Source organism: Pelodiscus sinensis, chromosome 1 (assembly GCF_052426305.1).
Source record: "Pelodiscus sinensis isolate ZL-2025 chromosome 1, ASM5242630v1, whole genome shotgun sequence".
NCBI classification, from domain to species: Eukaryota; Metazoa; Chordata; order Testudines; family Trionychidae; genus Pelodiscus; species Pelodiscus sinensis.
The window spans coordinates 57819381-57844653 of NC_143052.1; the positions used below are offsets into that span (position 1 = coordinate 57819381).

The 25273-nt window shown below is 43.0% G+C and overlaps 1 protein-coding gene across 3 annotated transcripts in view; it reads right to left on the bottom strand.

The window, feature by feature from the left end:
• Positions 1-6452: 6452 nt before the first annotated feature.
• SLC38A1 (solute carrier family 38 member 1) overlaps positions 6453-25273 on the bottom strand; it is a 62520-nt gene continuing 43699 nt past the window's right edge. For all 3 annotated transcript variants that reach the window (XM_075930497.2, XM_075930507.2, XM_006126482.5), the window contains exons 11-16: positions 24093-24172; positions 21864-21964; positions 16276-16394; positions 15123-15264; positions 14934-15031; positions 6453-13773 (exon numbers count right to left, since the gene is read on the bottom strand). In XM_075930497.2, the coding sequence (XP_075786612.1) occupies positions 13672-13773; positions 14934-15031; positions 15123-15264; positions 16276-16394; positions 21864-21964; positions 24093-24172 (642 nt within the window). In that variant the 3' untranslated portion in view covers positions 6453-13671. The remainder of the gene's footprint in view (positions 13774-14933; positions 15032-15122; positions 15265-16275; positions 16395-21863; positions 21965-24092; positions 24173-25273) is intronic.

Below are 25273 nucleotides of genomic sequence, written 5' to 3' on the forward strand. Positions count from 1 at the left end.
GCAACTGGAGACACGCATAGGAATTTGATTCTGAGTGTTTCAAGTCAGGAACCCAAGCGCTAAGGCTGCCATAATCACTGGTCATTTTTTAAAATGCTTGTACACAATATTGAAAAAAAAATTGCAACTTAAGAGCTTGGTTTTGCATTGCTTACACAGGTAAAACTTCCATTGACTGAAAGGTACACAAGATAAAGATGCAAAACTACAAGACTGAACCATATGAAAATTTCCCCACTAATCAGTGCATGCAGAGAGCTGTTCAGAGAAAATATGGCGTGTCCAAGGTATTGATCTTTAGAGATTATATATGAAGCTGTTTGCTTACTTGTGTCTTATCTAGATGCAGCTACCAATTTCTTGAATGGTTAAACATAAATTGTTCCTTCTGCTGGTATTCTAAGTGGAGAGTTCACACAGTTCCATTTTGTTTTTGAATAACATAGTATTGACTTCAAGGTACTCTTTCTGAATTGTATTAAAACCCATTTGAGTTTGAGTTCTGTCTCCACACACCTTCCACGCTAAAGCTCAGTTGAGCTCACACATTAGCCTCCTTGCTTGGCGATACCGTCTGTCACCTCTTTGAATGCTCTCTCACAGGTGATGATTTGCTTGATGTCCATTTCTATGCTGCTGCACACTATAAAGTTGTTTTCTGTCGAGAAGGCAGAGGGAGGGGAGGCCTCATTAATTTTATTGTAGTTCAGCTTCAGTTCCTGCAACAAAACTGATAAGCTTGTGAGAGATTTTATCTGAAGATTCAGAGGGGAAGCTGAGTTAGTCTGTAACTGGAAAAACTTAAAAAACAACAAATAGTCTGGTAGCACTTTAAAGACTAACAAAAGACGTAGATGGTATCATAAGCTTTCGTGGGCACAACCTACTTCTTCAGACGATTGGAGTGTGGCCATCCAACATTCAGGTCCTCTGAAGAAGTGGGCTGTGCCCACGAAAGCTCATGATGCCATCTACGTCTTTTGTTAGTCTTTAAAGTGCTACCAGACTATTTGTTGTTTTTAAGGGTTGTTATTTTAATCTGAAGAGTTTGCTGTTTCTGCAGTCTTTTAAGAGGCATAAAATGTGCAATTGGCTGCAATATTCCTAAGAGCGTAGACATTCTACTAATTTTTTATATTGGGAATACAGATTGATTGGTGTGCTATAAAGGTTCTCTCACCATGAATTTGAGCTGAATACACTATTAAGCAGTGGCAAAGCCACTAAGAGTTATATAGGTCATGGCCAATGAGTCCCAGTGGAATGAAATAATACTAAAAGACCCCTATTTAACAGTTTGTTACCATGATACATAACCTTCAGAGGAACCTGCTTTTGCCACAGAGACTTCTAGCACAAATCTCATGGCTTAAGTTGGGACTGCTGGCAACTTTGCATGCAACACCACTGGAGCTGTTGCACTGCATGGGAACGGGATCGGACAGGTTGTAGGACAGGGAGTCCAAATCCTGTATCATTGTGCTGAGCTTGGAAGTGCTTATCACGCATCCGTATTGCTACCAACCACCAGTTCCTTTTAGAAGCTCTCTTAACATATGCTTCAGCCTGAGCAGCAAGAGTGAATATTCATCTGTCCTGGTCTCTCCAAACGAGGAAAGAAAGGGAATGGGAAATAGATGGAGAGAAAATATCTTTCTTTCCTCCCCTCCCTGCAGTAGAGGAGTGGGTGCTAGGAAAAGCTTCCTTTTTGTTTTAAACCTCCCCACAGAGTTCTTCTTGTTCAGATGAGTTATTCAGGGAGATTTTAGCTTAGGGTGGGAGTGTAGCCACCAGGTCATCCATGAACACCATTCTCCATGCCCAGGGCTATATTTAAATAAGACCTAAATGTGAAAAGAAAAAAATTCCAATGCATCTAGTTGTCACTGGAAGTCAGTGGGATTCAAGTGACCTTTAATGCATTATCCAACCCCACTTATCAATTCCTAGAGCCATCCACCCTCTGATAGTCTAGTACTGCCGAGTATCCACTGCTGCGAAAATCATAGAATTACAGGGCTAGAAGAAACCTCTGGAGGATATAAACTTCAGCCCCTTGCTAAAAGTCTCAGCCAGGGATTTGTCAAGTTGGGACTTACAAACCTCTAGGACTAGAGATTCTACCACCTCCCTATGTAAGCCATTCCAGTGCTTCACTGCCCTCCTAGTAAAATAGTTTTTCCTAATATCCAACCAAGATCACCCCCCTGCAGCTGGAGACCTTTGCTCCTTGTACTGTCATCTGTTACCACTGAGAACAGCCTCTCCATCCTCTTTGGAACCCTGCTTCAGGTAGTTGAAGGCTGCTATCAAATCCCCCTTCGTTCTTCTCTTCTAAAGACTAACTAAACCCAAATCCCTCTGCCTCCCCTCATAAGTCATGCACTCCAGCTACCTAATAATTTTTGTTGCCCTCCACTGGACTTCCTCAGTGCATCTACATCCTTTCTGTAATGGGGAGAGGGATCCAGAATTGGATGTATAACTCCAGATGGAGCCTTAGTGCTGAATAAAGGGGAATAATCACTTCCCTAGAACTGCTGGCAGTGCTCAGACTAATGCACCCCAGTATGTTGTTAACCTTCTTGGCTAGAAGGGCGCACACAACTCATATCCAGCTTCTCATCCATTGTAATCCCCAGGTCCTTTTCTGCTGAACTGCTATTTAGCCAGCTGGTCCCCAGCTTGTAACAATACTTGGGATTCTTCCATCCCAAGTTCAGGACTCTACACTTGTCCTTGTTGAATCTCATCAGATTTCTTTTTGCCCAATCCTCCAATTTGGTTAGGTCACTCTGGACCCTTAACCCTGCCCTCCAGTGTATCTACCTCTCCCCCTAGTTTAGTGTAATACACAAACTTGTTGTGGGTGCAATCCATCCCCCCCATCCAGGTCATTAACAAAGATGTTGAACAAAATCAGCCCTAGAACCAACCCTTACGGCACTCAACTTGATACCAACTGCCAACCAGACATTGAGCCATTGAGCTATCTGTTGAGCCAAACAATCTAGCCAGCTTCCTGTTCACCTTCCAGTACATTTATCAAATCTATACTTCTTTAACTTGCTGGCAAGAATACTGTGGAAGGCTGTATCAAAATCTTTTCTAAAATCAAAGTACAGGCAGTCCCCGAGTTACGCGGATCCGACTTATGTCGGATCCACAGTTACGAACGGAGATTTTCTCGCCCCGGAGGACTGGAGCGGCGGGATGCCTGGCCCCGCCGCCCGCCTCCTCCGGGGTGAGAAAAGCTGCTCCCCGTCTCCCTGGTCTGCTGGGGGAGCCAGCAGACCAGGGAGACGGGGAGCAAAGCAGCGGAGGACCCGGGGCCGGACCCGCGGCCGCTTCCAGATCAGCTGGAAGCGCTGTGGGTCTGGCCGGGTCCTCCGTGGCTTTGCTCCGCGTCTCCTTGGTCTGCTGGGGGGATGCAGCTAGTGCCCCCCCCCAGCAGACCAGGGAGATGTGGAGCAAAGCCCGGGGCCTGTGGTAGAGCAGGTGGGGCGCTGCCGGTTGGTCCCGCAGCACCGCTCCTTGGCACTACTGGACCAACCCCGCAGCACCCCAGCTGCTCTGCCCCAGGAGTCCTGATTCAGCCGCTGCTGATCAGTTTCAGCAGTGGCTGAATCAGGACGCCTGGGGCAGAGCAGCTGGGGTACTGCTGGGTTGGTCCAGTAGCGCCGAGGACCAGCCGCGCTACTGGACCAACCCAGCAGCACCCGAGCTGCTCTGCCCCAGGCGTCCCCAAGTCAGCCACTGCTGAAACTGACCAGTGGCTGACTACAGGAAGCCCGAGGCAGAGTTGCTCTGCCCCGGGCTTCCTGGAATCAGCTGCTGATCAGTTTCAGCAGCAGCTGACTTGGGGACGCCTGGGGTTCTTAAGTTGAATCTGTATGTAAGTCAGAACTGGTGTCCAGATTCAGCCGCTGTTGAAACTGATCAGTTTCAGCAGCGGCTGAATCTGGACGCCAGTTCCGACTTACATACAGATTCAACTTAAGAACAAACCTACAGTCCCTATCTTGTACGTAACCTGGGGACTGCCTGTATATCACGTCCACCACGTCCCCCATGCCCACAGAGCTGGTTACCTTGTCACTGAAGGCAATCAGGTTGGTCAGGCATGACTTGCCCTTGGTGAATCCATGTCGACTATTCCTGATCGCTTTCCTCTCTTCCAAGTGCTTCAAAATGGATTCCTTGAGGATCCCCTCCTTGATTTTTCTAAGGACTGAGGGGAGGATGACTCGTCTATTTTCTTTTCTTACTGCACATTGGGATGGTTTGTTCCTGTGCCTGGATTGTCCTCCTTCCCTTTTTTAAAAGATGGGCACTATATTTGCCTTTTTCCAGTTGTCCGGAACCTCCCCTGATCACCATGGCTTTTCAGAGATAATGACCAATGGCTCTGCAATCATATCAGCCCCATGGATTTGTGTATGTCCAGCTTTTCAAAATAGTTCTTAACCAGTTCTTTCTCCTCTGAGGTTTGCCCACCCCGTCCCATACCGTGCTACCTAGTGCAATAGTCTGGCAGCTGACCTCATCTGTGAAGACAGAGGCAAAAGCATTGAGTACTTCAGCTTTTCGCACATCATTAGTCACTCGGTTACCTCCTTCACTCTGTAAGGGTCCCACACCTTCTCTGACCACCTCCTATTGCTAACATGTCTGTAGAAACCTTTCTTGTTACTCTTCATATCCCAGACTAGTTGCAATTCCAATTGTGCTTTGGCCTTCCTGGTTACACCTTTGCATGCTTGATAAATCATATATATAGTAGCCCAAAGTCTGTGACTCTGTAAAGCTGAAATGTTGGCTGTTCCCTCTGCGCGACGCTGTTGCCTCCCGCCGCGGCGCTCGGCTGACTTCTGGGCCGTTCAGCCGGGCCGCTACACGGGAGCAAGTGGCCGTTTGGGGTCTGCATAGAGGTGCTGCATGGGGAGTGCAGACCCCAAATGGCCGCTTCCTCTCGTACAGCGGCCCAGCTGAGCGGCGCAGAAGTCAGCCGAGCGCCACGGCAGGAAGCAACAGCGCTGCCCACAGGAAACTGCCAGGGAGCGGGGCCTGGACGAGCATGTGTCTCTGACATCAGGAAAGGGCACCGAATTCAGAAGGAGGAAAGCAGAGCGGATGCAGAGGAGACAGAGAGGAGAACGGAGGAGGAGGAGGAGAGTGAGAGAGTAAGAGAGATGCAGCAGGAGGAGGAGAAGAGAAACACAGAGTGAGAGGTGGAAGGGGGAGAAGAGAAAGAGAGAGACGGAGAGAGAGGCAGGAGGTGGACGAGAGCTGAAAGAGAGAGAGAGAGAGAGGGCGAGGCAGTAGGAGAAGAGAGAGAGGCCGTTTGTGCTGCTTGCTCCCGCACGGCAGCCCAGCTGAGCAGCACAGAAGTCATCCAAACGCCACGGTGGGAGGCAAAGCAGTGATGTACATGCCCGTGGGGCGGGGCCTGGATGAGCGTGCATCTCCGATGGAGACAGAAGAGAGCGAAGAGAGAGTGAGAGGCAGGAGGGGGAGAAGAGAAAGAGAGAGGCGGAGAGAGAGGCAGAAGGTGGAGGAGAGCTGAGAGAGAGAGAGAGAGAGAGGGAGGCAGTAGGAGGAGGAGGAGGAGGAAGAGGAGAGAGAGTCCAGAAGCTCAGGAGACAACACCGACATAGAGGAGAGACCTGAAAATCCTGTCTTCTGACGGGCTAATTGGCTAGTATATTTATACTCTTCCCTAGTCATCTGTCAAAATTTCCATTTTATGTAAGCTTCCTTTTTGTGTGTAAGCTCATTAAAGATTTCACTGTTAAGCCAAGCTGTTCGCCTACTATATTTGCTTTTCTTACTTCCCATTGGGATGGTTTGTTCCTGTGCCTTCAATAAGGCTTCTTTAAAATACAGCCAGCACTCCTGGACTCTTTTCACCTTCATGTTAGCATCCTAGGGGATCCTGTCCATCAGTTCCCTCAAGCCTTAAGTTTAATAGGATTATTTGTACAGGCTGGACCTCCCTGGTCTAGTGCCCTCAGCACCTGACTGATCCTAGAGGGATTCTGCTGGACCAGGGGAGGTCATTTCTGGCTCTCCTACTACTGGATTCCACCTGCTCTTGCCCTCCCTCATCCCCGCACTGGGCTTCCTGGCTGCTCCCTACAATCCAGCTGAGTCGTGCACCAGCTCCTGACCTTTCCCCCAGCCCATCTGAGCTGTGCACTGGGCCTCCCGGCTCCTCCCCATGGCTTCCGCAGCCCATGTGTCACCCCCGCTGCATTACACCAGGTTCCTGTCTCCCCGCTCCTCGCAGCATGCCAGGACACACTGATTCTGGAACATGTTGCCAGACCAGGGAGTTCTGGTTTATAGATGCAACCTGTGTAAGTAGTACTTAACATGAGTAAGAGCTATTACCTCATGCTACTTAACAGATTCATATTTGTCCACTTAGAAGAATGAACATAACATTCACATTATTTTAGATCACATTTTTAATGTTTAAAAACTATATATTGTTGACAGATTATAGAACTTATTACTTCTTACATTTATTTACACACAACTGGGAAACAATGTAATCTATTTGCTTGTTTAATATGAATAGCACAAAGTAGTTAGCAGGAGCAAAATATCACCTTTGAGTGATGACTCATTTGAGCATCTCATTGGAAATGAACTGATATCAAAGTGTACATCACGCTGTAGTGTTTGTACTACAGCTGGGTGAACCTTAACTTACAGAGGGACTGTAAAAAATGCATGTAGTATAAATAATCTAAAGTTCAAGTCTTATGGAAAAATACCTTTTAGAGTTTGTATTGTGTTGGCTCAAACACTAAAAAGATGTATATGTGCAGCAGTTTGAAAAGCTCTGTAAAAGAAACTAATTCATTTTCTTTCAAATTTGTGCTCATGTTTAAAACAAATATTACTTCAAGTCTAGACTTTATCCAAAGCTACAAAGCAAGCTTGGAAAATAAATATTTATTTTTAGACCCGTTTCTCAACTTGTATTTTTTATAAATACTGAATACTACATTGTACAGTTTTAAACATGGCATGGAATATGTTCAATCACATTTGTTTCTAATACCTGTTTGTAAAGCATGATTATTTAAGTGGGTGAAAAAATTCACCTGGTGCAGCAACATTAACAAGGTTTGTTCATTATATTAGTCCAACTTGATCCTTACCAACAAACTAGGCGGTAACTAGATATTGTGTGGTCACCTTGTTCATGGAGGAATGTCACCCATCATGAGTACAGCTTGAATAATTTGCTATTGAGAAAATACAAATACAGGCATTATCATTGAATTCTAGCAAATTCACTGGACTACATTGAAAAAAATGCACCCATTTTCTTGCTATACCAATCAATATAATTATAGTTTTAGGTTTAAAGTTTACTTGAGGCAACAATGACAAAGGATAGAAGGGAGGGGCGTTCACTTTGTTAAGGGGTATGTTGCTATTCAAATTTGGATATAAACAACTCTTTGTTAATATGCAGAGACTAACACTTCTATTTCATAGGGGACAAATGCAAAAATATACAGCATCCTATTTATTTACAATATATATACACATAAAAATGAAACATTTCATACAATACCACACAACTGCATAGATTCATCTTTAGAAATAAACATGTGCACAGTATGTGAATGTTCAGACCTTTTCAGCCATGAACTTACTAATTTGCTGACATTTTCAGTTTGTAACAGAAAGCCTTACATTTTGATACAGAAACAAATAAAACATTATTTGTATATGTTATAGGAAACCAGTTTTCCTGACGCAAAGTGCTCTTGGAAACTTTTGTGTGAGCTTCCTGGTAGCAGGAAATACAACTATTTATTAGCCCTTTCTAATTTGAGGATGGGCTATAGATACTATATTATATTATATTAATGATTCAAATAACACCATAAATATGTATGGTGTTTTGTATCATGTGGCAGAAGTACTTCAGTTGAAACTCATGGTGCCCCCAAATATGTTGTCAAAGTTTAATTTAGATGTATGACTGGTCAAAATAGACCACACGTGTATTCTTATTAAGCTCAGAAAATCATCCTTCTGGAGTGGATGGATATCCTGAATTCAAGGGGCCAGTACAAGGGTTGTGCACCTCTGAGATCCCACTTACATCCTCAAATTGGTGCTTATGTGGCACATAGGTCTTGCACAAGCCCTCTGTATGCTTCAACCCAAAACAATTTAACTTACACGAGTCTTGTATTTATGTTTATAAATGGGGAAGGAGAGAGAAGATAGATCACGCCTTTGTTTCTCTCCACAGATCACCATAAATGAAATGTTAGTCAAGATCAAAAGCTAAATGCAAAGGATTTTATGGGCCAGATCAGTCAGGCAACATAACACTAACTCAGGATCTATTCCTAATAAAGTATTAGGAACTCCTGCTTGAAACCACTTCCTCCACTCCCAATAACGGTAACAAAATAGTTTAACTAGTTTTATGTCCAGCCTATGAATTTGCAGTGTCCACAAGTGACAAATTCTCTAGGAAAAGAAAGCATGCTGCCACCTACTAAGGAGATACAGTACTCTGGATCCGATTAATTTAACAGAGGAACTCGTATAGCATTTTACAGTGCTCTCAATATCCTAGCTAAAATATGGGACATACTTTTGTTGGCTACAAGTTCACTATTCCAAACTGAATAATATCAGTACATTTTACAGATAACCCTATACAAATAATGTCATGCATCAGTGATTCTGTCTGTTACAGCAGAGTCAACTGCCTTCTGTTAAGAATGTATAAACCTGATGAGAAAATAAAAAAGTATATTATTTCACGGTCTGTAGCACAGACATCAACATACATGTTATTCCTTTCCATAAATAGCTATATATATATGAAGTCAGTAAATCCATCTGAGTGAAATTCCCATGCCAGTACACAGCGGCTGTGTCTAGACTGGCATGATTTCGCGCAAATATTTTTAACGGAAAAGTTTTTCAGTTAAAAGTATTTGCGCAAGAGAGCGTCTACACTGGCACGGATGCTTTTGCGCAAAAGACATGCCAGTGTGGACGCTCTCTTGCGCAAGAAAGCTCCGATGGCCATTTTAGTCATTGGGCTTTCTTGTGCAAGAAATTAACTTGCCTGTCTACACTGGCCCTCTTGCGCAAGAATACTTGCACAAGAGGGCTTATCCCTGAGCGGGAGCATCAAAATATTTGCGCAAGAACCACTGATTTTGTACAGTACAAAGTCAGTGTTCTTGTGCAAATACTCGCGGCCAGTGCAGACAGGAGGCAAGATTTTGCGCAAAATCTTGCCAGTCTAGACGCACTCAGCCTGTTTAAGGACTCAGCCCTTTCTTTCAGGCTAGAAATGGTGATGGTTCTATGCCTAGGGGAAATTGCAGTCAGTTCAAATACAATAATCCTCTAGTAGGTAAATTGAGGAAGGAAACAAAGAGGGTGAGGAAGAGTAAAAGAGGAGAGTGCTGAACTCTCATTGAAAACCACGGAGAGTTGGGCATATAACTCATTTGTGCCTTTTAAAATCCCCCTCAATATCTCCTCTGCCACAGTCCCATCAACTCAGAAACCTATACTGTCAGCAGCAGAAAACGGAAGGCAAAGGGAATAGGAGGGAGAAAGACATAACACAGTCACCTTTGAAATTTTCACAGGCTAAAATTAGTCTTTTAGGTTTACTGACAGCCACTGCAGTAATTAATGTGGTGGTGCATGTCTATATTGCTCTACCTGTTTCAATGGTGCATGTGTTCTCCAGGAGCATTTCCACCAAACTAAAAGGGAGAGACTGCAGAGGTGAGAAGCCAATCTGGCAGCTCTGCTGGTAGGTCCCTGCCTAGAACCCACCTCCTGCACAGGCTTCTGGGCTCCTAGCAGGCTTCCCCACTCCCTGGCTCCCTGTTCCTCACTAGGAGTGGGGTAAAGCTATTTCAGGCTTCTCATTGCCCATTCCTGAAAGGGAGCCAAGGGAAGCCAACTAAGGCTTCTCTGCTCCAGCTTCTTGCCCCCATAACCACTCCCCACTTGCAGCTGGCATGGGTAACTACCAGCTGGGAGCAGGGTCCAGCAACCCAGCTCTCCAGGGGAGCAGGGGCTCCTGCCATGAAACTGACAAGAAAGCTGATAAAAGAGATGCAGTATCTCCATAGACACTGCACTGCACTATACCAACATAAGCGTATCCCCTCTCATGTAGGTGGAGTTATTATACTGGTGGAGAAGTGCACTTACACTGGTGGGACAGGCTGTAGCATGTACTCTGACATAAGCAGGTCAACATAAACTGTCTTATGTCAAGATAACTATGTTGCATAGACCAAGTCCATAGGGTCAGAACCCTCCAGGTCCTGAGCCCTTCCTGCAAGTTATTAAGTGACCTCAACTTCTAATGACTTCAAGTAATGTCAGGACAAGGCAATAGGAGTGAAGGCCATTCAACAGCTCACAGGAATTTCAGTATCTTGAAGTATCAGGTCTGTAAAAAGAAAAAGTTGTTGTGACACATAATATCCAGATACTATTGCTTATCCTTAGTTATAGTGTGAGCATAAAATGAATTGGCCACTGAAAATGAGTGTCATCACAAATTGGCAGGTATACCTGAACTTACGAAGATCATCATTCAAACCCTGAATGTGCATCAGGATGCCTGTTAGCCATTAGTTCTGTTGCTAGGAACCTTGCACACCTGTATGACAGCAGGACTCTAATTGACACCTCAGTAACAATACAACATGAACAAATGCATGTTCCTGGCAGTACACTAGTACTAACAATGATTCAGTATGTGATTATATAAGATCGCCTGCTTAGTATCTGAATTGATAATGTCAGCAATTCTCCACATAGACAATATGCCACAACACAAACACTAGCTTGTAGATAACAAGTGCAAAATTAAGAGTGGCTCTGCAATATTTTGTTTGATATTGAACAAACAGAAATTGGACTTTTTAAAATATAAAAAGTGTTCTACTTAAAGAGATGTTACAAAATGAAAATCTAGCTTGATTCCAATTGACAGTCCAGTTTTGTATAAGGGCCTGAGCCTGTTCCCACTGAAGTCAAAACTCACATTGACTTCAGTTGGAGAAGGCCTGACCCTGGACAGTAAGTTAACTTCTTTACAAGATCAGCCTTAGGTACAGGCAAAACTATCTTAGTATGGATTTGACATTAAGTATGGCTAATAGTGGTAGTTTTTGCTATAACTGGAGTTTTTCATTTTTTCTTTAAAGGTATAGCTGTATTTAGAAGTAGATTTATATGGAATAAACTGCATATTTCTGACTATTTCATTTCACACAGAAATCAGCTCTGCCTTTTCCTGGTTGTTTTCAAATGTTCAGTGCGCTTCCTACCAAAGGGCTAGTACAGGTTGGTCCTTGCTGGTCCAGCACCCATGGGTCCTGACTGGTCTCGAACAAGGGGATTTGCCAGACCAAGCAAGGTCCCTCTCCTTGTGGCCATGCTGCCGCTGGCTTAGGGCTCCAGCCTGCCCCTGCTGCTGCCCCAGTTCCCTAGGGCTCTGTAGATGCCACTGGCCCTGCTGCTGCCAGGGCTAGAGCGCCACAGCCAAATCTGCGCAAATGGGGCAGACCTCTGCAGCTGCCTGGCTCTGCAGCTACAGCCAGAGCTCCGCTGTCACCTGCCTCCATGGTGTGGGCCAGAGCTTTGTGGCTCGGGCTGGAGCTCCCTTGCTGCCGCTGGAGCTGGAGCTTCCTGGCTGTATCCGGAACTCCCTGGCTGTATCTGGAATTCCATGGCTGCTGCCAGGCTAGAGCCCCACAGCTGCTCGGGCCATGGAGCCTCGCTGGTGCCAGAACTCCCTGCCATGCCACCCATCCTCCACCACCACACACATACAAACACTGGGATCCCTGCTGAGTCGCTTGTGTCCCCTGTGGCGCGCCTGCCCCACCACCAGACCTCTCTGTTCCTGGGCTCTGTGGTCCAAGAACATAGATGGTCCATGCCGGACCACGGATGTTGCAGGACCAGAGAGTCACGGTCAAGGGAGGTAAAACCTGTAGCATAGTACTGACAGCTGATGCGTAGCTCAGGAGGGGTATGTGTGTGCAAATCTGGGATTAAAATTTGTTTCCTTGAAAAATCCCCCTTTTTTTAAAGTGAAAATTTAATATTCCTCTTGGTCTAAGGTTACTCATAGAATCCTAGGGCTGGAAGAGACATCAGGAGGTTATCAAGTCCAGCCTTCTGCCCAAAGCAGGACCAACCCTAACTAAATCATCTCAGCCAAAGCTCTGTCAAGCCGAGACTTAAAAACCTCTAGGGATGAAGATTCCATCACCTCCCTAGGTAACCCGTTCCAGTGCTTCACCACCCTCCTAGTGAAATAGTTTTTCCTAATATCCAACCTAGACCTCCCCACTGTAACTTGAAACCACTGCTCCTTGTTCTGCCATCTGTCACTACTGAGAACAGCCTCTCTCCATCCTCTTTGGAAGCTCCCTTCAGGAAGCTGAAGGCTGCTATCAAATTCCCCCTCATTTCTGCAGACTGAACAAGCCCAAATCCCTCAGCCTCTCCTCGTAGGTCATGTGCTCCAGCCCTGTAATCGTTTTAGTTGCCCTCTGCTAGACCCTCTCCAATGTATCCACATCCTTTCCGGGGGGGGGGGGGGGGGGAGAGGAAACTGGACACAATACTCCAGATATGGCCTCACCAGTGCCGAATAAAGGGGAATAATAACTTATCTAGATCTGGTGGAAATGCTCCTCCTAATATGCCATTAGCCTTCTTGACTACAAGGGCACACTGTTGACTTTTCATCCACTATCCTTTTCTGCTAAACTGCAACTTAGTCAGTTGGTCCCCAGCCTGTAACAATACTTGGGATTCTATCCTTGTTGAACGTCATCCTTTCTTTTTTTTGCCAGAATCTTAAAATTTACCATCTCCTGATCACTACTGCTCAGTTTGCTACTCACATCTACTCCCCCTACTAGTTCCTGCCTGTTTGTGAGCAGCAGGTTAAGATGCGCATGGCCCCTGGTCAGTTCCTTAAGCACCTGATTGAGTGTGTGTCCTTGCATGGTAGTTTGACGTGCTATCAGCTCAACCACTTGGGCTGTCTGCTTCAAAGACTTTTTTACAAAGAGCAGCACCAAGTGTAGGACATAACATAAACACATTTCAGAATGCTGCAATTAATAAATGAGGGGAAATAGTTTACAAATAGTAATGAAAAGCCGGATCAAATATATGCAATTTAAGAAAAAGTTTTGGTTAACAAAGAGATTGTGAGAACACAACGTCATTTATGAGAACTAATACAGAATCTGGGTTTGTGAACAAAACAAAACACTGCTTGCTCCAAAGGACTCAATGTTATGGTTTGGATGTTTTAATATTACTACAAGAATAATCCAATTCATGGCCAGAAGAGTAAAAAAATAATTATAGTTGGAACCAAGTAGCAAAACCAGATAAAACTTTGCAGACAATCAACATAACCTTAACATTGAGGTCATAACTCACTAGAACTGGAGAAACTAATTTTCTTCAAGAAAATACATCTATATCAGTATTTCATTATTTGGATCTGATTTGAAGAAAACGCATAGTGGATGGGATAGATAACCAAACGGAATGGTGGTGACTTTGGTGAGTAACAAACAGGGGTGTATCCATTTCAGCATGATGTTGACTTCAGTGGCCTTCAGCTCTATCTCCCGAGTATACCCAGTCATAGATGACCAAAGGAATGCTCACTAGGGAAAACAATATTCCCAATGCCATGAAAAGAGAAGCCTGGAAGAGAAAAAGGGAAGGAGTCTTTCAGACAAGCCAAAGAGCTCATTGCAGAATGAAGTAAAATACATGCATTAGATCATCCTGTGAGGGTCTACTTGCACAGCATTTCAGTCACTGTCATTTTATGGAGATAGTGAATTAACTCACATATGTAACCTAAGATTCTTGCTTGCCAGTGCAGAGCAGTAACTATGGGATTACAAGCCTGGCCCAAATGAAGTTCTTATTTATGGAGGAATCAAATAATATTAATCTATATCACTGTTGTCAGGGCTCGACAATCTATTGAATCTACTCGCCCATGGTGAGTAGATTTCAGCCCAGTGCCCCGTTTACCAGCGGAGCGCACATGCGCAATGCGGCTCTTGTGCATGCATGGTGCAGGGCTGGCGAGCGGCTTTCGCTGTGGTTCATCAAGTCCTGACTATTGTAATATGACCAAAACCAAAGGCATGATAACAGAAGTGCTGGTTCTGACAGTGCAATCCATAGTGACTATTCAAAATCTTCCATGATCATATTCACAGCTGGGAAACTAGCAGGATCTTTCATCTTACCCAGGGAAGTTTTTGTTCTAATTTCAGTATGGGAACACATAAGATTGTGACATCTTCTGGACTGCAAACTTCACTTGACAGCCACTAAAAACTTTAAGATCAAATTTTCAGTCCTGTTCACTCACAAATAGTGAAGAGCTGACTCATTTTGCAAGGGGCACCCAAAATTTGACTGTGATCCCTTAAAACAAACGTGAAGCGCTGCAAACATGAAACACTGCATGTTCTTTCATGCAACGAGTTGCTATGGTGGCAATTCTGCTGCTGCCCAACTTCAAGGGATTCAGAACCTTGTTAGGGATAACTATTATTTAAACTGTGGTACATCTGGCAAGCCTCCCAAGAGACACCCCATTCAGATCAAGGTCTCAGTGTGCTAGGTGATGTACAAACACTCAAGAAAATAGGGTTCCTGCACCAATAGGCTTACAATCTAATTTAAGACAAGCTAATGCACAGGAGTGTGACAGCTAGATGGAGGACAGGGATAACATGGATAAGGTCACATATGTTCAGACAATCATATTAGATCTGTTTTCAATCTAATACATCTTAATGAGTAACAGGAAAAGCACTAAATTGATCTACAGAAAAACATACCCCAATCCTCTGAGTAAATTTTTCTGTATCCTGATGTGTGATTTTTAAATACAGCGATGAAGGAAGAATGAAAATCAACATATTGGCAGAAGTTACTCCTGTAACATTCAAATAAATGTTAGATATTGTGGAATTTCACATCTGCTAACAATAGCTATTTATTGTTAGTATAAAATGAGAATACTGTACCTACAACTCCAAAAATATCCTTCATTGAGGGGATAAAAATTACTAACAGGTTGATGATAACCAGGAGGACAAGAGTAACTACAACATGACGGCATAAGTGAAACTTTGTTGTTTTAGCCAGCTCAAACAAAGAAGAACGCACCTATAGGTAAAAGAAGAGTTATCTGTTAGGAAAAGCATGCCCCATTCAAGCACATATACTGATTTTTATTGTTTCTGTGCATGACAATGAGATTTGTATAGATGTCCCACTAATTCTGGAGGACTCAAATATACTGCTTTTGGAGAAAGCTTTACATTGAACTTAGAATCAGAGAACTGGATTTTTGTGGGTCTGTACGAATATATTTTCCGCCAGATTATATTTCTTGACAGAGATGGGGGAGTATGTTAAAATGTACATTTTTTTACTTCTAAATTAATTGCTGTTCTGCTAGGGTGAAAGCTTACGTAATCGGCTTTGTGTGTGGAATTAAACAGTGATGGGAAGGAAATGAAATTCTTTTCCATCCAACTCTGCAATATAGCCTCTCTGTGGCTGCCATTCCAGTCTACGTATTAGGATGGAATAACATCATATACATGGGTGGGGAGATGTTGAATCTACTGGAGCTACATAATTGTGGAGTCAGTGACTTCTTTCCCAGCCAGCCCCTAATGTCCCTTTCTGTTGCAGACTCTTTAGATGTTCTGCAGAGCTCCTCGATCCCTGCAACACAGAGGACAAATGGAGGCTGATCTCATGGTCAGTTCGCCCCGTTCTCTCATTAAGAGTCCTATTGCAACAGGGTTACTGAAAAGGATTTCTGTGTTTCCTTTGTTCTTGGATGAATTTTATCCTTGACTTTGCCCCTAAGAGATCAATAGGGTAGGATAAGACCTTTATGTGTTTTCATTTAAAATCAACTTAACACCTTCCAATTCCAAGAGTGATTAATTTATTTATAAGATATTTTCTTTATCTCTCATCCAGAACTCCCACTGGAGTGAATGGGAGTTTAATATCTGAAAAGTACCTGCAAGATCAAGTACACTCCGTAGTGTGTCACTGATTCAAAAACCAAGCCACACACATAAGCCAGCCTTGATTTAGGAGAGTGCACCTACTACAGATCTTTAGCTATTCCCAAACTGCACGGAGCCTTATACTTACAGTGAAAAACAGCACTGGCACTGTGAGTATGACTGCAAAAATGACAGCCACCCGCACTGCCAGGATGAGGATGTCATCTCTACTCTGGTAGTTATGAAGCAGATCTGAATGCACATTGCCTGCAGGGAAGACAATAATGTAAGTGTTCCAGCAAATAGGCAATTAATTTTCAGAAACTATCACTTAACAACAGCCTTCTTGAACAATAAGTGATTTATCAGCAACAAAAGGGTAGGGAATGAAACATTCTTGAGCTAAAGTAGTGTTTTTAACAACATTCTAGTGATTCCATTATTCAAGATTAACTCTTTGGGGCCCTCTTTCAAGAAAGCATCCCAACCAGGTTAACTCTAAGCTAAAGTCCATTGTAGGAAGACCACAGGGAGGTATAGCATAGCTACCAGAGATTTTATGGAAACCTGAATTTATATCAAAATAACCAAATGCACTGTCCCTGCTGAATTTATACTAAATTAATAGGATGCATTGAATAAGTCCAAGCAGTAAATAGAGTGCTGGGAGAAAACAGAACAAAGCTCCCTTTCGGTCAACCCTTTCCCAAAGCATCATGAGGTTTCTCCAACAACACCAACAGCCATCCAGCTACCTCTGGTGGCTGCCCCCGCAACCTTATTTTCTTCACCCTTGAACCTACCCTCCTCCCTCAGCAATGCTCACAGCCACTGCATGATCACAGCCACTGCACCTCAATGAGCATGTCCTGGATAAACACCTCTTAACCAGTAAGCCATGCTATGGACCTGGTGTACACGGGCTAGCAGATAGGGAAGACACAGAATTTGTTTGTTTCGGGACCTTTAAAAATTCTTATAAATGTTGCCCTAAATGCACTGGGCTCAAAAATATATTAATCTGCCTTTTCCTGGAAGGGTATGTCTACACTGCAGAGTTTTTCCAGAAAAAGAGCCATTTTTCCAGAAAAACTACACTTATATCCACACTGCTATTGCGTTCTTTTGACAGAAAGTTGAAAGAACAGAGGGGTTTTTCCGACAGCGGTAAACCTCTTTCTATGAGGAAGAAGCCTTTTTTTGAAAAAGCTTTTTCGGAAAAAGGTGTGTGTGGACGTGGAAGAGAGTGTTTTTTTGAAAGAAGAGGTCTCCAGGAAAAAAGCACAGGTGCCCTGGTGGCCACTCCATCCACAGTAATCACAACTGAAATGCAATATAGTGTGCACGCTAATCAGTATGGACGCTATCTTCCGAAAAAGCTGATCACTTTTTCAGTGCATTTTTGCTGTGTAGATACTCTTTCAAAAAAGGTTTTTCTGGAAGATCTCTTCTGGAAAAGCTTCTTCCGAAAGAAGCTTGCAGTCTAGATGAAGCCAAAGAGTTCAGAGTTTGTTTCTGAAAGGTAACCTGAGAAAATTGATAGCAGTGATCAGCCTGTATAATTTGAAGTGGGAAGGCTGGAGGATAAAGACCTTGAAGGGGGCTCATTGAGGAGATACAGATTTAAAATATCTGCCATTTGATGCAATCTGGTCTATATGTAAAGGCAAAAATATTGCTCATCAGAAAGATTTGAACTTTCAGGATAAACCCTCTCTAGCAAGAATCACTTTTCAGTATACAGAAAGAGCCTGAAATCATCCCAAACTTCCTTTCAGTTTGAGGGTGGAATTTTAAAAGGGGGCTGACATAGTCCCTTCTTGGACCTGACTTAAACCACATGAGGTGCATTCTCCCATTACAAGCCCAAGTTTCTGCCTCTGTACCTATGATCTCCCACTCAGCATGACAGCAAAGTATACAACCCATGCAAGTGACATTTAGTAACACTTAATTTTTTGTAACCATACGCCTGTAGTGTAAATATGGCAATATCTGCAACACCCTGAGCAAACAGACAAGGGTTGTTGGTTTAAAAAAGGGAAGACCAAAATAAAAATGCTATTCTGGTCTATGAAAGGATGGTGGAAAGGGCTACAGAAAAAGATGCATATAAGAGGTATGTTCCTGTCAGTCTCAAACAACGATCCATGGGGAAGGAGAAAATTAATGCTGCTACGCAACTTCAGCTCTGTCAATTGCGTAGCTAAGTCGAAATAGCTTAATTCGGCTTTTGGTGCTGTCTTTACAGCAGGAAGTCAAAGGAAGAACACTCTTCCTTCAACTTCCCTTACTCCTTGTGAAACGAAGGTTACAGGAGTCGGAGTAAGAAGTCCTCCAGCTCACCATAATAACGTTGGTTATTCTGAAATAACGCTGGTGTGTAGACATGCAATAATGTGCAGGCAAACTTCAAGGATGGAGGTCTCTCAGGTGCCACATTAGCCACACACTGCCAATATACAGAAACATGTTGAAATAGGAAAGAATTGGGTTTCCTTTCCTCACTGATCCATGCAATAGGTAGGATTAGATTTGCCTCCTCAGTGGACTTCGACTCTTCTATGGACTTGCCTCCAGTGTTTCTGCATTGGACCATCCTCGAGACCCAGACCCAGAATACATTCAGATATTTGTTCGGTGGTGTCTTGAAATTTCAGTGCATTAGTTTGGTCTTAAGAGGCTCAGGCCCCAGATAGTCCAAACCTTCCAGGGTTTGTCAGTAAACACAAATAGCGTAACAGCAAATGAAACATGGAATAAGAGTCCTCTCTTTGGCTTCCATAAAACAGCGGGCCCCAAGTAGACTCATGGGCCAGCATCAAAGATTAAGTCCATCATAAGTGGATCCATAACAGGTCCTTTTTTCCTTTGAGGAGGTGTGGCCAGGTAGTAATCAGCTAAGGAGTTCTAGTCTTTAGCCAGAACTTGGTCCAGTAGCTAAAGACTGGAGATTTGCTCTCCACATTGGTCTGCCCCCCAACTCAGCTGAATTTTTTCCCTTTAAGCTCCACCCTCCAATTCTGATATCTCTAACAGGTGTAGCAAGGCAGAATCAACTGAGCTCATAGTAGCTCATTAACCCTGAACTATTTGTAATACTGGGGCAAGCAGGTCTAGCACCACCCATAACTAAAAGGTGTTCCTCCTCAATTAAGCAAAGTAACCACTAAGCCCAGGCAATAACTGATTACTGAGGACAATAAATGAAAAAACCAGGAGCAGCACTGAGATCAAAAGTTGAAAATCAAGAAACTGGAGCATAACACTGAGCAGAGAACCCCAGAGAGAACCTGCTGCTCCACACAGGTGTCTAGGGAATCAGTGTACACTGCTCAGAGGAACTTTTCCTGGAGAAACGATCATATCAGGGATTGGAAATAAGCCTCACATTGTGGAATATGGCTCTCTCCAGTTTCTTCCTCCTGGTAGAATGGATGGAAATCTTGGGCTAGCACTAGAAGATTAACATGGAGGCTACAGGATGAGGTTTGCCCTGACCAGGAGGTACAGGGAAATGTGCAACTGGAATCTCAGTAAGAGGTTCTGGAGGAACCAGAAGAGGGGTTTGCAACCTGATGCTCTTTACACAGATGTGTGCTAGGTTCATTGACTCATGCTGTGTTGCTGAGAGTAGAATTTGTAAACCTCATCACAGACTCCAAACTCAACCTACACGACCTAAGAATCTCAAGAAAATTCCAAGAAATTAATCCTGGGGGTTTCTTAGCCTCCTCAACGTTATTGGATAATCAGAACTTCAACTGCTGTAAATCTGCCTGGCTCTGTTGATATCAATATGACATACTGATTTATACCAACTGAAGGGCTGGCCCAGCATGACTATACAGTAATTCCTCACTTAACGCGTGCCCGCTTAACACGTTTTCGTGATAGCATGATTTTTGGGGGGGGGAACATTTTTCAAACAACACGACCTGTCCCTGTAATAACACGATTTCCCCTAGGGCCGGCTGGTGGATGGCAGCTGCACGAGGCTTTCCCTGCAAAGCGGCAGAGGTTCTCTGCTCGCCACGCCATTCCCCAGTGACACCCTCTGGCCAGATGCCTCGCTCCCTCTCCTCTGGCCCCACTTGCAGCTGGCGGCTGGTTTTCCCCAGCTCACTGGTCACTGGCAGCTGCGCGGGGCTTCGGCTGCCTCCTTACAATGTGGCGGAGGTTTGCTGCTCACCACGCAGTTCTCCGGTAACCCCCCTCTGGCCGGATGCAAGGCATCCGGCTACTCCCTAATGCCAGCTCTGCACTTGGGATCCTCTGCTAAACCCATGTCCCAAGAACCCCTTGGGGGTTGTGAGACTTAGGTAAAAAAGCCACTGAACTAGGCAAATACAAGAAACGCTCACCATTTGTAGTGGATACGTTCCTGCATCCACCGCGAATGGCAAAATTTGCAAATACTGGGAGCTGCGGCTCCCCATGGTGAGTTCCCTTCTGGCTCTCTCAAGACCAGGACAGGAGACCTGTGAATACACAGAACCGCAAATAGTGATTCTGTGAATCACAAGGGACTCCTGTATCTAGATGAGTGGACATAAAACCTGGAAGAATTCTGTGTATCCCCAAAGATATATGTACCCATAGTTCTGAATCACTTCCATAATAAATGACTATAACAAATAAGCAGGCTGTAGCTCAAAAGGACACTTGAAATCTAATTAAAAAAGACTGATGACCTGTTGGTGCCCCCAATAGGAAAACTCAAAAGGTCAAATCTCTGATTTTCCTCTGATCAACTTAATGGCCTGTAATTAACAAAATGTACCAAATTTCAAGATTCAAACTACTTTAGAACATGGGAGCTCTCAGTCATCCCACCAGCATAAGATATGTGTTCTCCAAGTTTTATTTATTCTGTATATTCCTTTCAATAAGGAAATAGAATAAGATTTCGTTGTTTTATGTATTTTTAAAGTGAATTAGTATTCATAAAAGGAAGAAGGCTGAAAATCTTGGACACCACAGTATTCAAAACTACACTAGCATTTCAAACATGAGCATTCCAAGCTTACCTAAACTGTATCGTCAATGTATTTAATCTGGATGGGAATGAACCAGCTCTGTATTACAGAGGGAGTACAGCCTCTACGCACATTGCTTCCGTGCCAAAAATGGCATTAAGTGTGCCAGCTGCTGTGGTGTTGATTTTGACATATTTTCACTAGGCACTATCCTGAGATCACAATCTCATTTCACACAGGCAACTGAATAGCCAATCAGATGTCACCTAATTGTTTTAGGTCATTACTGATCTGAGTTGAATTCAAACTAATGACACAGAGTTGAAAGTTCTGATATGACAATTACACTGCTAATTTCCAGTTCCTCAAAATAAAACTAGTTTACATTAAACTTGTGCCTTTGCTCCTTTCTCTTTCATATTTAAGTTAAAATTTGCAAATGCTGCAGATAGCTACTGTCTGTAGCCTCTCAGATCACTAGAATCTTTATGGGAAAATGGAATAGATCACTTGATGATTACCTATTCTGTTTATTTCCCCGGATGTATCTGGCATTGGCCACTGTCAAAGACTGGATACTGAGCTAGGTGGACCTTTGGTCTGATACAGTATGGCCATTCTTATGTAAAGTTTAGAGAAATTATTTTGGAAAGTCTAGTAACGTATGTTAGTGGGATTCTCCTTTTTCAGTCTTGTTGATTTCATCTGGATTCTTTCTGACCTTGAAAATTTAGATCAGCATAAACTGGTTACTTACCATAGAAAGTTAAATAGCCAAAAATGGCAGTCATGAAGTACATAACAAACATGGCAAAAAATGAGATGTTGGAAACCATTTGCATTCTCTTCTGTGAGCGACTGGAAGAAGAAGAAAACATAATAAATGGCTGCACTTGAATAACTGTTTTAGAAATGTATAAACTTTTGCACAAATAAAATAATTAGCATTAAAGAGACTCTAGAGTGTGTCTCTTCTTCATGTAAATAAATGATCCCCACAAGCTATACTGAAGAAGAATGACTGGGATACTTTTGGGATCCCAAAAGTCATTGCTAGCCTCCTGATCTTGCTAGGATTTTAAGCAAAGAGAACATAATGACCATTCTGCGAATACTGTCCTTCCCAAATCCCAGTCTAGGGCCCCTAGCAGTATCATCTCTGCAGCAAAGCCTGGAACTGCTTCTGAGTGCAAATTAATGGACCAGTAAACAACAGAATATCAGCATTCTAGATGTTTGCAAAAAGTGGTCTGTGTCCCCTGCTAAAGAGAACTGCTGTAGTTTTATTTTTTTTAAGTTGAACTATAAACATTTCATTTTTGACATTTATTTTGAAATTATTAAACTTGGGTTCCCAAACTTGGGACTCTGAACCCATATTTTGATACCAAAAATAGAAGCACCAACACCCAGACCCAACAGCTCCAAGTTAGACACTTTATTGAGTGGCCAGAATTTCAACAAATATCGTTTGACAACGATAGGAACTGCAGGAGTCTGAGCACTGATGAAACTTGGGTAACTTCTAGGTACTTAAACAAGTGTGGCTTTTTGGCCTTGAAGCAGTAATGCAAAACAGTAATACACAGTAAAGAGAGAAAATGGCACACAGACAATTAGGAGTAGTTTTTCTTCATGACAACAAATGTTTCCATCTAAGGTATATATATATAACTGCTCTGGTTCTCCACCAGATCTGAGCTATGCTGGGGAGTGTCTACACTGTACTGTAACTTGAAATAAGATACACAATTTGAAATACTCAAATTGCGTATTTTATTTTGATGCTCTTTCTAAATAGCTTATTTCATCATTTAACACTGTCTACACAGCGCCAAATTTCAAAATAAAGCGTTATTCTGAAACATCCCTTACTCCTCGTAGAATGAGGAGTAGCGAGCCTAAAAGCAGCAGGCTTGCTGTGAAGATGCGGGATAGGTATCCAGAAATAGCACTGCAGTGTAGATGTACCCCTAGAAAGAGTAGCTTCAAGGAGCCAGTTGCTGCTCCCTGACCCTTGCTGCCCATCCTTGATAGATGTCAGAGCATCAGGGGGCTTATTGTAACTTGCACCAGTGCAAATCAGGTCACCACTTCTATTGCCTGCTCCTGTCCCTTTGCTCTCCTTAAACCAGGGACAGAGGTACATTCGTTGATGTGGGGGGGTTCATCTTCATCTTTCTTACATTAAAAAAAAGTTATTGGTCCCAGTCACATCATTTAACTATACCTGATGTAGTTTATAAACACAATGGAATGAAAGCACAACCTGTTACTGTGATAGGCTTTTTGCTACACTGAAATCAATGGCATCAGCTGAAGAACAAGGTTCTATCTTGTAAGTTGTAATAATTTTTGCATGGCTTGGCTCTCCAGAATAGCTTATGATAAAATATGTAAATGGTATTAACCTTTTAAGGTGCTGCAAGACTATTTGTGGGGGGTTTTTTTTTTTAATTTTTTCCAAAATAGCTGTGTCATTCTAAAGAAAACCTTTGGGATATCATGTTACCCCATAGGGAACCCAGATCTACATAGCTTCCAGCAGTGCTCCTTTGTTTTCTGATTTTATTAAACTACCTTTCTTTTGTATTATGAGGGTGATGCAGAGCAACTTTACACTGACAATTTACACTTTAAACCAGTATTTCTCAATCTTTTTTTTATAAAATACCCCCTTTTAAAAAATAATAATAATATAAGTACCTCCAGTTTTTAGACACACACATTTTTTTCTACCATTGCAACACATTTGCTTAAACAACTTAATCATAGCTGGGCAGGCAATGAAATTTTTGAGTGTAAAAAGTAGGAAAATAATAAAGTGCTGTAAAACTTTAAACAAAAATTCAGTTTTCTCCAAATTTCAGTTGTGTTGACATACCCTTCCCAGTCTTCTTTTGAGTACCCCAAGGGTACTCGAACCACTGGTTGAGAAACACTGCTTTAAACAGTCCATATTAAACAATCAAACAATAAATCTTACTCTTTAAGTTCGCTGTAAATTGGAAGGACCGATGGGTGGCACACAAAGGCAAATGCAAGGGTGGGCAATGCATAAACAGTCTGTTTGAACATAATTCAAGAAAAGCCAGTTAGAAAAAATACACAAAATCATCAGTTTTTAAACTACCTCATCTCCTCCTGACTTTCTGAGCTCTTCAATTGAACACTTAGGCTATGTCTACACTACAAGGTTTTTGCACAAAAACGGCCATTTTTGCTCAAAAACTACACCTCAAGTGCATTTTTGTGCAAAAAAACCCAAAAAAACCCACAGTAAATCAACAGAACAGAGGGCTTTTGCCTGTAGAGTTATTCCTCATTCAGGAAGAACAGCTCTCGCACAAGAGGGGGTTTTTGTGCAAAAAGAAGCCATCTGCACAGTTCCTTTTGGCATAAAAGCCTCTTGCGCAAAAATGACTGCTAATTAATTATGCAAGTGAAGCACGGCAATATTCTACTTGCAGGGAATGCAGAGTGCCTGTCAAATAGCACATATATGACAAAACATCAAGAACAACAACTTTTTAATGTGAGGACACAATCTATGTATTTTTTTTCAAATATTTCTGGCTCAGTTCAGAGACAGCTGCTGCTACCACCAGATTTGTTCTTGTGAATAAGACACTCTTCACATCCTCTACTACTGCTGCCAAACACACTCTTGCATGAGATGGGCAAGTGTTTGATCTTTTTCATGCCATGATGAGGAAAATTATTTCAATGCCATAGAAGACAAAACTGGTGGTACAGAAAATAACTCCATTTCTATGGGTCCAGACTACATGGGTGTAGCTACACTACATAACCCCCAAGTTTAGATACCCTGCAATAGGGTAAAACGGGATTTACACGAGTGTAAATCAGGGCAAGCTGCACTGGCAGTAGTGTGTTAAAGGTGAAGATGGATAACACATCAGTCCTGTGACATAACTGAAAATGAAATTCAGAATTTCAAAATAAATGGAAAGTAGTTACCATATATGGCTAAGGGATGTAAGAGAATAGTTGAGTAGTCAACTACTTGCATTCTCCGCCCTTGCTGCCAGTGTATCAGAGGCAGCAAGTGAGGAGAAGCAAGATCTGGTGCTGGGGGAAGACAGCTTAAAAGCCAGTTCCTCCTAACACCATCCCATCTCCACGGTGATGCCTGCCCCCTCTGGT